General features: G+C 48.2%; 1 protein-coding gene across 1 annotated transcript; it reads left to right on the forward strand.

Moving 5' to 3' along the window:
* Positions 1–12228: 12228 nt before the first annotated feature.
* LOC125553395 lies at positions 12229–13815 on the forward strand. Its single transcript, XM_048717183.1, has 2 exons — positions 12229–13064; positions 13178–13815. The coding sequence occupies exons 1-2, from the start codon at positions 12563–12565 to the stop codon at positions 13591–13593; spliced, it is 918 nt and encodes a 305-aa protein (XP_048573140.1). The 5' UTR covers positions 12229–12562; the 3' UTR covers positions 13594–13815.

The raw sequence follows: 13815 nt of genomic DNA on the forward strand, positions 1-13815 counted from the left end.
TGGATCCTTTCAGCCACAGCTTCTCATTTCCCTCGGAAGAAAACGGAGAGAGGCACAGGCTCTCAAGAACTCACTGCGAGCCTGCCTGCAAAAAATTCACTGCTCCAACAACACCTTGTCCAAGAATTCAATCTTCCCTCCTCTGGTGTGGTGCGTACTGTGCGTCTGTGTGTGGTAAGTTGCTCTGTGTCACCCTGGCAGTTTGGCACCACGCCCTGCGCCGCGCCTCGTGTGCCAAGCGCGGCAGCGGGAGCAAAATGCAGCTCCGCCTGGTGCGCAGCGCAGACAATCACGTTTCACAAGCTGGTGCAACTGCAAGCAGGCACGCAACATGGTCGTCGGGTCTGATCTCTCTCGGTTTCAGCGCCGAGATGTGCCGCGCACGGGCGGGCATGGCGAGGTCGAAATGATGGGGGCGGCAATGGGAGAAAAGAAACTGCCCCAGCTAGTGTAGCTGGTAGCTAGCTAGGTCTTCTCCGGCCGGCCACGCGCCGGGGTCGGTACGGCGGCGAGCAGCCGATCGGCCCCGCTCCGGTCAACTCAGAGGCTGTTCGCGTTGTCAACCATCAGATCACTACCATCTTGGGAGAGATGTACAGTAGCATCCCCCCTCACCCAGCACGTACTACGGCCCTCACGCTTGCATAGTAGGCCTACGCTTCAGATTGAACCGTGACTCTACCTGCACCAGTCATCATCAGATAATTAGGTTAACCGGCAACTGATGCTGGTCAACGATTGACCGCCGGCGACAACGCTGCGGCAACCTGCTCAGACATGCTCGGATTTTCAAAATTTCCACATAAATGGAATGTCAGGCGGTCACTGTTGAAGAGTTGCAGGTTTTTAAAAAAGAGGTAATAGCACCCAAATACCTTAACTTGCATGAAATGTGATGATTTAGTCCCAAACTTGTAAAACTTGACTCCATCATACCCCAACTTGCACTAGATGTGATGATTTAGTCCCCGGCCTATCACAGCTTGGCAAGTGGCAGCCAGGTGGCTTGACCGGTCTTCCAAGTTTGAAACTAAATCATCACGTTCTGTGCAAGTTAGGGTATCTCGGGTGCTATTACCTCTTTGAAAAATGATACTAGGACTAGCACAAGGGCGACTGGTGCAAGCATCAGCCGCTGCCGTGTTTGATCCTGTCGCGTTGAGCTGTGCGTCCATCACTCCTTGGAACTTTCAGCTGCCTGCCCTGCCCTGCCTACTGGTAATAAATTTGTAGTGGCCGCAACAGAAAGGGCCCCCGGCTCCCCAATGAGGAGGAGGACTCACAGGCTTCATGGCCATGGCTTCGGTCTGTGTACCACAAAAGTTAACCAGAGGGTCGTAGGGCCGGCGCCCAGCAGTGCCATCATTCGCGAGCTATTGGTGGAGCGGCCATGGAGATGGAGCCCTGTGCTGTGCAACCAGCTGGGCGGGAGAGAAGGCGGTACCGTGGTAGTGGTGGGAGCAGCCCTTGCGCCGGTTCCTGTTCACTGACGAGAGGTTTGGGGGTGTAAACCTCAGATCAAGAGTGTAAACTTGAGGGAAGGCTGGGTGAAAGAGTGTAAACTGGGAAGCAGTGCACGCGCTGGCTCGGCTTTGAATCTTCTCCTTGGGGAGCATGAGGGCAAAACACGCACGCCTGTGATGTGCGCTGCCGCCTTGTCCCTCCATGGCCGCCTCGGACTGCCGCAGGACAAAATTACTGTTCTAACCCATTGTGCAAAGAAAATTTTTATTTAACCTCGTTCCAAAAATGATTTCGTTTTTGATCTTTTTCGGTGACGCCAAGGTCCATGGCGTCTGGGTTACGAAGCAGACGCCACGTTGACCTGCTGTCGTGGCAAAGGGGCCAGACGCCAGGGACCGTGGCGTCTGGCCCCGGTAAGTGGATAACGCCGCGGGGCCAGCCCACCCATCCCAATCTCATCTTCTCTGGCGTCTGGTTCGACGAACAGGGGGCAGTTCGTCGCCCCTTCTCTCCCTCCCACCACCACCCCCCTTGATCTACTCCATCAACCCCTCAAACTCACAGATCTGACCCCCCCCCAAGCTTCTTTGAGGTATTCTCCCCCATTCCCTCCAATTTGTTTTTGTTTTCCCCTCTTTGGTTGGATGCATTATTCAACACTAGGTGATGTTAGATGAGTAGATGGTTTCTTTTTTTTAGGAAATTTTTTGTAGTTGATAGATGATTAGGTAGGCAGTAGATGATGTGTAGTTGAACATGTAGGTAAAATCAATTCCGTTTTGTGTATATATTGTCCATAGGAATTTTTTTTGAATTAAGAGGGGTGATGAATATATGATTTGTGTATGTAAAATAGACTTTGGCATACTATATTTGGTTTGATAGATGATGTGTGTATGTGTAGATAATCCTATTGTTGGCATACTATATTTGCAAAAGATATGGTGAAATTTGGTACTCTAGATGATATGTATTTGCATATGTGACACCATATTATTTGACAAATTTATTTGATTGAGATGATGTTGGTATGTTTGAGAATAATTATGTGTGCATATGAAGAAGATAAAAATGTGAAGTGGTATGACAATATAGTTGAATATATAGATGGCAAATTTTTTTATGCAAAAGAGATGATGAAATTTGATTATTGTGTGTGACATGATTTGTTCAATAGAATGGCGGATGATGATTATGAAATTTATTTGATGGTGAAATTTGGTACTCTAGATGATATGTGTGCATGTGTAGAAGAAAGAAATGATGTGGTTATGTTTGAGAAGAATGGTGTTTTCATATGGCATAAACTTGGAGAAGGAAATTGTTTGATATTGTTCATGTATTCATAGATGTTTGTGATTTGTTTTGTAGGATGGCGGATGATGATGGTCCTTGGTATGACGGATTAATCGATGAGTGGGATAAGGAGCATCGTGCTCGTGCCATTGAGAATGGACAGGTAAGAAGCAAGACTAGGTCAATTTTTGTTGTTTCTCATTGTGTTCTTGTATTGATTATTAAAACATTACTTTATTTGCAGCAAGTAGTTGCTATGCGCATGAGGGGTCATTCCGCTGATGACTTTGATTACGACCCGCGGTATGAGGCTTACATTCGGAGATTGGGTCTTCTCCCATTCGTGTTGCAGTTTAAGCGACGCGCTCCGCCGGTGAACCACGCGGCGCTGACCGCACTTGTGGATCGTTGGAGGCCGGAGACTCACTCGTTCCACCTTCCATGTGGGGAGATGACGATGACCCTACAGGACATGGCTATGATAAGTGGCCTTCCTATCAACGGACAAGCTGTTACTAGTCGTGTCAGCGTGGGTAATTGGCGAGAACGGACTGCCGATTTAATTGCCGTTCAGCCCGAGGGCCCTCAGGAAGGCAAGGCCGATACCGCGAAAGTGAGGCATTCTTGGCTAAAAATGGTCAGAGGAAACACCAATCCGTGCCCTCAGGATGCCAATGACGTGGTTGTGCAGCAGTACGCGCGGGCCTATCTTTGGTATGTACTAACCAAGGTAGTCTTCTCAGATGCAACCGGGAACTCAGCCCTCTGGATGTTCTTGGAGCTACTCAATAACTGGGATACCCAGTATAGCTGGGGTTCGGCCGCACTAGCATATTTGTATCGTTAGGTAAGAGATATTTGCAACCATTTATCTTGCATTTGTCATGCGCCTCCATATCTAACATGTTTGTTTGATTGCAGCTTGACTTGGCGTGTCGGAGGAAGGGAGATACATCCTCATTGTCTGGGTTTGTTTGGAGCCTATCCGTGTGGATGTGGGAGCGGATCACGGTTGGACGACCCGAATTCAAGAACCCCCTCATGGCAAACCCATAGGGTAATCATGACGGGTTGCATGATGATGATCCATATCGGCGCCCTACGCTTGCTTACTATTGGGAACAAGTGACAGTCTACACAGGAAGCTCGCATGTGCGATACAAGTGCTATATGAACGAGCTGGACACCTTGACTGCTGAGCGGGTTTTGAGAAGTTCGATGAGATAAAATTTAGTCAAGAATGAAACTTGTAGCTAACAATGTATCTCTTTGTTTTGCAGGTATATTGGTTGCCTTATGTGGAAGATCGTGACTTTGATCTTAATGAGATGTGCACGCGTGATAGCCATCTTTGGCGGGAGAGGTGCCCAATGATATGCTTCTTCGCAGTCGAGTGGCACTTTGTAGACCGTGTGGCAAGACAATTTGGAAGAAGACAAGATATTCCAATTGAGGAGAGCAAGGAGGAAATGCTATCTCTGCATCGGTGAGCAAGCATGCCTTGAGTATGTAGTAGAGTATTGAATAAGTCAATGTTTGCTAATGCTTTGTTCCGTGCATCATTTGTAGGTTCGATCGAAGGAACAATCAGGATATATCGGATTGGGCAAACAAACACCGTGCATGGATAGAATTTTGGAATCAAAGAGACACACTAGTGCAATCAGAGAATAGACCTCACAATCAGTCAGCATATCAGAAGTATCAAGTGTGGTATGCGGATCGTTATCGGTTAAAGCTAAAGCCTGGATGGACTCACGAGGAGTGGTCGGAGTTGGTGTCTGAAGACCCGGAGACTGCAGAAGGTTATCATACCTTCAACACGGCTGTGAGAGACACCAGAGGGGCTCATGTTGACTATGCACCGATGCATGATGAAATGGTAGTCTGTTTGACCTATTCTAACAAACTTGCATGCATCATGTTGTCTTTTTTCAAATACATAAGTTTGGTTTGTTCATGAATTGCAGGGCAGATCGTTGCTTCTGTGCGTCAACGATGCCAATGTTGCACTGAGTCATCCACCTGGTGGTGTATTATCTGAGAGGACTCTTAGGAGCACGATGGAGGTGTGATCAATATATTATAAAAGTTTCTTTTCGCGGATTATTTATTTGTATCTCATATCCTAGCATATTTTGTGTTGTTGCAGAAGTTCAAGAAGCGCTTCCATAAGATGGCAGCAATGCTTTCTTGCCATGGTGCTCAGTCCAGTGACGTGTATGCACCTGGTACCCGCGCCAGAGCTAATAGACGGCGTTATATCCAGAACGATGAGGACATGGAGGAGGAGGTCCATGAAGAGGAGCCATCACATCAAGAGGAGCCAACACAAGATGAGGAGCATGAGTATGATGCAACACATCAAGAGGATCATGAGTATGATGTTGATGCTCCACAACCATCACAGGTTACACAACCGACACAAGGCAATGCTTGCTCTAGGAAAGGCAAAGCCATAGCTAAGACACCAGGCAAGAAAGGTAGAAAGAAGACATGGAATACACAATTCCATAGTCCGGAGTATCCTCATCAGCTTATCCCAACAGGAATGCAAAGATATAAGGCCAACATTGAGGCGGAGGAGGAGGCATACAACAAGGAGGAGGAGGAGGCTAGCGAAGAGGAGGAGCCTACACTTGCAACCATTGTGAAGAGAGGAAGGAGGAAGTGAGCTTCTTGTTTGGAAGTGCATGAACTAGGTGGCGTTTGTATGCATGAACTTGGTGTCGTGCTAAAAACTTCTTAGGTTGTCTTGAATTTGGTGTCTTATGTATGCACTTGGTACCATATGTATGCACTTGGTGTCTTATGTATGCTTGAATTTGTTGTGATGAAAAATCTATGAACTTGTCATTTGTATGCTTACATTTTGTCATGGTGAAAGTTGTGTGAAATGTGCTATCTTCTGTGTTGTATGAACCTATTATATGAATATATATGTGCTATCTTCTTGTGTCAAACAGCAAGTTCAAAATAATCTACAGGGTCCCAGACGCCAGGGTCCTTGGCGTCTGGTTTCAAGTCAGGGGACCAGACGCCACAGTCTCTGGCGTCTGGGGGTCGACTGGAAGCAAAAGCAGAGTCCTGGACAGCAGAAACAGGGCACCCAGACGCCAGGGTCCTTGGCGTCTGGACCTGGTGTAGTACTTTTTCCATTTTTTTCATATTTTGTTCTAGCACCCAAACACCTATAGTATGGAATGACATAGATATTTTGTTCTAGCAAACACCTATAGTATCGAATGACAAACATTAGTGTTCACATAATAGCAAATGACAAGCATAGTTATCACATAATCTCAAATTACACAAATAGTCTCGAATGAGAAGTTCATCACATAATCTCAAATTACACAAATAGTCGCGAATGACATAAGTAGTTCATGACCACGATGGTCCACGATAGTTGAAACGACATGAACATCACATATAACTCGGTTTCCTGTAGCAATGCAAGTCAATAACCCTTTTCCATTTCCATTCTTGCAGCATTTCTTGAATCTTGTCATCATCAGTTATGTCAACCAATTTTCTTTCTCCGGGGCCATCTGACTGCTTCCTGCTGACGTAGTACACAAAATCCTCTTCCTTCAACCCTTGCTTCAACATGAATTTAGTCTTCAACCAATCAAAAGTGAGGTCCACTTCACTAACTTGCACAACACAGGGAGAAAAGCCTTGGACATGAACAACAGGGCTAAGCACCCACTGAGTACCATTAGCCATCTACAACACACAAATCTCTTAGTACCTAACCTATGATACATTAAACCACGAGGAAAACAAACAAACTAGGGTTTACACAAAACTATGATACTGGAGATCCTAAAACCAACCAATAAGTGGGGGTGTAGTCGATTTACCTTCTAGTTTCGAAATCCTGAAGATCCAACGGTGAAACCGGACCGATTTGTGAGAGATTTGAGGGGGGTTATGGTACTGGATGAGAGTGAGTGGACGAGAGGGCTAGAGGTGAGAGTGAGAGTGAGTGGAGATGAAAGGAATGACAGGGGTAGAGGTGGGGTGGAGATGAATGGATGAGAGGGGTAGAGGTGGGCCCAAAGAATCTTATCCACGCGATATTTGCTCTTTGGATAGGATAAGGACCCAGACGCCAGGGTCTTTGGCGTCTGGCTATGCACACTTGCAAAATGCTCTCTGGATCGGGCATCAGACAGATCAGACAGGTGTCTGTTCACCTGCGTGAGCAAAACAGGAAAAAAGCTCTCTGGGTGTGCACTTATGCAAACAGGAAAAAAGCTCTCTGGATAGGGACCCAGACGCCAGGGTCCCTGGCATCTGGATCATTTTGCTCGCGCAGGTAAACAGACACCTGTCTGATCTATCTGATGCCCGATCCAGTGAGCATTTTGCAAGTGTGCACACCCAGACGCCAGGGTCCCTGGCGTCTGGGTCCCTATCCAGAAAGCTTTTTTCCTGTTTGCATAAGTGCACAGCCAGACGCCAGGGACCCTGGCGTCTGGTTGTGCACATTTGCAAACTGGGAAAATGCTCTCTGGATAGGGACCCAGACGCCAGGAACCCTGGCGTCTGGGTGCGCACATTTGCAAACTAGGGAAAGTGCTCTCTTTTAAACTTGTTGCACACATTTTTAAACATTGGAAATCAAACAAAAATATGAACAAAGCATAGTTTGCACATAAGTAGTTCATGACCACACAAGGTCTCGAATAACAAGTTCACACACAATGTCTCGAATGACATAAGTAGTTCATGACCACACAAGGTCTCGAATAACAAGTTCATACATTAAACAAAGTCTCGACAGTTCATCATCGACGCCGGTGCCTTTTCATTTGTCTACTGAGTAGTACGGGGCCACTTTTCCTTCTTGTCACGTGCCTCGTCCTCCTCTCGTGCATCGCGAGCCCTTGCAAGTTTTCTTGCCCTCTCTTCTTGACGAGCCTCCTTCTCTTTGCGTGCCCTCTCTTGTTCACGCTTCTTGCGCTCACGAGCCTCCTTCTCACGACGCTCCCGCTCCAATCCTCGTGCATAGGACTCCTCGAATAGGCGCTGCCTCCGTAACCAATCTCGACGTTGGTCCTCTTGGACATCTTTTGGTACCTCGTGATCTATCCAAGTGAAGTACTTGCAAAGTGGAGGAGGGGACTACATATAAACCATGATTTTGTTAGACATATGAGTGACAACTTGTTGATGTTTTTTTTATGTACACCTAACATACCGGTGGTATGTCATATGCGTTAGTTGGCCTTCGACGATCATATGCATAGTTGGGACACACGAAAAACCTTCTACCTTCTGTCCATGACTTGTTGCGGTCAGTGGACACCTTCAGCTTGCAAACATCACCACACCAACATGGTGGTGTGGGCACATCCTTCTCCTTCTCCTTGTCCAAACTGGCCTCCATCCACGTCTTTGGCATGTCCTCTTGGTCCGCGCACGCCGGCCTCGTCCTGGAACCGGATGAAGCCATGCCTACAAAAAGAACAATTGTTAGCACAAGACATAAAGAGAGTAAATGCGTAAATACAGTAAATGAATAAATGCTAGAAATTGTATGAACAAATAATATACCATTATTATTAGATCAACCATCTGGATTAAGCAAATAACCGAAGGCCGATCCATTATCAACCATTCCTCTACGACCACCACCACCTCTAGCACTTGTGCTTCCTCTCCGACCACCACCACCTCTAGCACTTGTGCCTGCTCGACCACCACCTCTAGCACTTGTGCTAGCTCGACCACCACCTCTAGCACTTGTACTCCCTCTACGAACACTAGCACCTCTAGCACTTGTGCTCCCTCTACGACCACCACTACCACCTCTGACACTTGTGCTTCCTCGACCACCACCACCGTCACCTCTTCCACCTTGTTCACCATCGGTGCCGCCTCCACGACTTGTTTTTCTTTTTTTGGTTTTCTTATTCTTGCATGTCCGCTCATTGTGTCCCCCTTCACCGCACACCCCACAGTTGATAATGTCAGGAGCCTCCATGAAATGACCGCTACCAAATTGTTTCATGCCAGTGTATCCAGCCAGGTCATCCATATCACCCCTGAACCTCTTAGTTCTCCTTCTACCCTTCGTCTCCACCTTTAGAAGAGGGTCTGGCCTAATATGAGGGCCATAATACTCAGGCCACTGTGATTGGTCCAAGAAAGGGTAAAATCTTGGCACCCATGTCAACCTAGTAGCTTCCACATGGAACTCTTGCATCCTCACGGTTTTTCCATCATTAACATGTATGTTTCTCGCCTTCGCCGCCGTTATCAAATGCGAGCATGGCCAATGATACTTACTAGGCCTCTCACACTGGCACCACTGAGTCTTCAGTTTCACCTCAAATGCAGCACCACCATATTGTCTACCGTCTCGTGTTGTGCCACCTGGCTCATCAATTTGATAGATCATTTCAAGTCTATCGAATATGATAACTTGTTGCCGTGAAGACTTGCTTGCTTGTAACTGCAACCATTCATCAACCTTTTCCGGATAATCCTTTTTTTCACCTATCCATTTTGCAGTCTCTTCAGAATGCCTCTGAAAGTACTCATTAAGCTTGAAGAAGGTGTACTCCACTATTGCAGTCACCGGCAATGCACGAGCACCCTTCAACACATTGTTGAAACATTCTACGAGATTGCTCGTCATGTCGCCATATCGCCAACCACCATCGTCATGAGCACGTGCCCACTTGTGCTTCTCGCTTAAATTCCTAGTTAAGAACTCTTTTCCCCCTTCGTTCACCGCTGCAAAGAGTTTGTTGTACCGAGCATCGAAACCTTGCATGGTGAAGGCCACACATACATGGGTAAGGTCTTTGCTGAGCTCCTTGCTCTTACATGCCCGGTAAAAGTTGGCCACGAAATGCCTCATGCACCATCTGTGGTGAAGCTTTGGAAATCCTGGAATAACAATGTCCATTGCCTTGAGTATGCCATGATGCCGGTCCGATATGATGCATACCTCCCTAGCCCCAATCACGTTGTGACTAACATGACCCATGAACCACTCCCAGTTGTCTTGGTGCTCGGAAGGCACCAAAGCAAATGCACACGACAACACGTTGTCGTTTGATGAGTGCGCCATTGCTACCATTAGTGTGCCCTTATATCTACCGGTCAAGAACGTGGCATCTATAGACAAGACCGGACGACAATGCTGAAACGCCTCCACACATTGTCCATAACTCCAGAAGGCACGGTGGAACACTCCCTCGTGATCCTCGACCACATGAAACATGCCCGGGTTCCTATGTGCAATCGCGGCCAACAACCTTGGGAGCTGGTTGTATGCTTCTTCATAACCACCATACAACATCCTAATAGCATTTGCCTTTGCCTTCCATGCCTTCCCATACTTGACTTCATAACCAAATTGTTTTTTCACCGTCCGCATGAGAAACCTCACTTTCACAGTGGGATCAAAGGCTATGTCTTTCATCCATTTGTATCCGAGATACTCAGATGTGAGTTGACGGTGTGTCTTTCTAAGTCGTTTCGATGGCGGTTTGCATCTATGAGTGGTATCACAACTTTTCAACACCCATTCTTCGGTTTCTTTAAGCTTTCTTGCACGAACCTTCCATGTGCATTCCTTTTGCTCACACACCACGGTGTAACGCAACTTCATGTCCGAGTGCTCAACATAAATTGGCCTATGGTTTCGAATGGCATAGTCAGCCAACCAAAACTTCAGCATAGGCAAGCTCAAAAACTTCAATCCTTTCTTCAAATAAGCATTCTCGTCCTCATTCTCCACCCTTGGTTCTCCTGGATCCGGGCATGGTGTTGGCTCAATCGCCGTCATTCTCATTCCACCGTCAACAACAGCTTTATGGGCAAGGCTGAGATCTTTAAACAAGTGAGTTCTTTTTTGTAAGCCCGTCAGCTCAAAGTGGATTTGGTTCTCCTCCTTTGTGAATCCATCCTCGTCCAACTGTTCAACTGGACCCTCGTCATCCGAGTCATACGCATATTGACGCCTAAAAGGCAAGTCACGATCCATGTCCTTTTGCGCTATGTACGCATTCAGGTCACCAACATCATTACAATGAAACCCTTCCTCTTGCTCTTCGTCGTCATCATAAACATCTTCATCCTCTTGAATTACTTCATCACTAGCAATCACCTCAACTTCATTTGCTTGGCTAGTTGGTGGTTGGCTAGAAGCATTGGGGGCATACAACTCAACCTCATTTGCTTTGATAGATGGTACACGGGGACGTGGTGGGGGATAAACATTGGGGGCATCAACCACAACCCTATGCTCAACAAGTGGCACCATTGTCCTCTCGCTCATGTCATCCATTGGGGAAGAGACATGCCAGTTCAAATCAATGGTAAACCGAGGAGATTCAACCTTGGTGGCAAACAATTCAAGTGACTTGTCTTCCGATTGGGATACCTTTTCCTTGTATACATCCCAATGCAAATCCGAGGTGATAGGCATACTTTTCAAGCGAGATTTGGCTCCAACTCCAACATCATACCTTCCTATTAACTTAACATCAACATTGGTGTCCATCCACTCTAAGACTTGTCTCACTTTTGCAACAACATCCTCATAGCTAGGGCTTGTATCAAAAACCAATGGTTCCTCACCCGTGTCGGCATTGTTACTCAAGAATGCCTCCTTGTCCATGTAATGAACATTAACAAGTCTCTCCATCTAAAAATAACATGAATGGATTTAAGACTTCAATGAGAATTGGTGTGTTTATCCAAATACATCTAATTCTATCCAAATCATATCAAGACTAAATTATTGGCGATGTCCACAAAAGTATCACTAATTAACACACACTAAGCAAAGTTAACCCTAATCACTAACTAACCCTAACCCCCAATCTTTCTACTCAACAAGCATATATTCCTACTACACACCATGCATAGCACTATATTATCAAAGTTAACCAAGCCATTCACACTAACATAAGGGAGAAAACATGAACTAGGGTTCCACCAACATGTATAAAATGCAACCAAAATAACAAGATTTGACAAAAAATAATTGGATGATTTGGGGGAGATTAACAAGAGCAACAAAGTGATGGAAAGATCCACCTAAGGGATGTACCTTTTGGAGAGGATTTGAGGGGGAGCTTGAGGGGTAGGAGAGAGGGTGAGAGCTCCAAGTGTTCTTCAAGCTCGGGTTGTGGATTGGGGAAAGTGGGTGGGGTGGGTCCCACACACTTTCCCCAAGGGTTATTCTGTTACCAGGGCCAGACGCCAGGGTCCCTGGCGTCTGGCCCCTTTGCCACGTCAGCAGGTCAACGGGCACGCGGGCAGTGCGGGCCAGGGGCCAGACGCCAGGGATCTTGGCGTCACCGAAAAAGGTCAGAAACGAAATTTATTTTGAAACGAGGTCAAATCAGGATTTAGTTAGCTCTATAGATGAGAACAGTAATTTTGTCCACCGCCGCATGACCACCGCCCACACCCTCACTCCTTTGCACTACCCAACAACCGTGTCCCTCCCGGGGACCCCGATCGAGCAGAGCAGACACACTGCACGACACAGCGCCTCCTTCTCCATCCCCCAGCCGGCCCAGCATATGAGAATACTATGATCCCTTCCCTTCCTTCCACTCCATCTTGGCTTCACCTCCCACACATGCGTACAAGAGAACCCACGCACTGACCCTCCCCAACCCCCAATCACCGCCTCCGCCTCCGCTTCAATGGACGGACAGAGCCACCCCCTCGCAATGCACTGAGCAGACCGTCAGTGAGCCACGGGTTCTTTGTTTCGGTGGTTGTGTGCGGGTCCAAGAAGGGGCGGGAGCTGACCGGAGCGGCAATGGCCGCCGGGAGGAGGCTGTCGGAGCTGCTCCAGGAGCAGCAGGAGCCGTTCCTCGTCGAGGCCGCCAAGATTCGGAGGCCGCGGCGCGGCCGTGGCGGGGGAGGAGGAGGGTCTTGCTGCCCCGTGGCCGCGTGCCAGCGGCTGCTCAGGCTCTGCAACCACGGCTTCAAGAAGAGGAGCGGCGGCATTAGCGGCCCGAGGTCCGCGCTAAGCAAGGTGCTGTGCGGCAAGGCCGTGAGGAGTGTGTTGCGCTGGGAAAATCTTGGCGGCGGGTGCTTCACCGGCGTCGGCGACCGCGAGTTCCGCCGGCTGCGGCGGTCCGCCGCCTACAGCGGCGAATGCGATGCCTGTGCCATGGAGTTTGACGACGACGACGGGTATGAGCGGCAGGGAGGAGCGAGGTGGAAGACGGACATGGAGATCGACTCGTCGCGGCAGCTCAGCCCGGTCTCCGTCCTGGAGCTGCACTCCGACGACGACTCTCCGGTGCATCCTCGTTGTAAGCTCTCCGGCCTCAATTAATCGTCGCGCCATGGACTCAGTCTCGTGTTAAAATCCCAGTAGGCTGATTTTGTCTTTCTTGTTTGTTTTGCTCTGTTCTTTGGACAACAGGGGAGGAGGACGAGAAGCCATCAACCTCCGGGAGCTCACCCTCAGCTCCATCCTCAGACTTCCACGGCCCCACCTCGCCGTGCTTCACCTACAACGTCCACGACGGCAAGGCTCTTGCAATGGAAACGACGGAGGAAGAGGACGAGGAGACGGCCGGCAACCGCGGCGGCGGCGGCGGCGGCAAGTGCGTCGAGGAGCAGATCTCGTCGTGGGAGAGGATCGCCGGGGACATCTACAAGATCCCCGGGATGGTGGAGCTGGACCTGTCAGAGTCCGGGCAGCAATGGAGGGGGCTCCTGCCGGAGGTCAGGGAGATCGGCGCCAGGATTGAGACCCTCATCTTCGAGGAGATCAGGAGGGAGACCGTCTGTGACATGCTCGCCTCACACTCTACATTTTCACCAACATCTCGTTGACCAGACAGTCAAATTGAGAGGGTTTGTGGGGTGGTTAAAATTTTACTACTAGGGAGGTAGTGCTACCGGAGAGAGGATCTGTGTAATGTGAGGCTTGATGTGAAGATCATTTTGCTTTGTTCCCCAGCTCCAAAGTCTTGGTCTGCTCTGCTCCTTGGGGTTCCATGTTGTTTATTCTGCTAAAAGAGAAGCTACTTCAAGTAGTGCAATGGTTTTGGTAGA

Source organism: Triticum urartu, chromosome 4, assembly GCF_003073215.2.
Source record: "Triticum urartu cultivar G1812 chromosome 4, Tu2.1, whole genome shotgun sequence".
Classification (NCBI taxonomy): domain Eukaryota; kingdom Viridiplantae; phylum Streptophyta; class Magnoliopsida; order Poales; family Poaceae; genus Triticum; species Triticum urartu.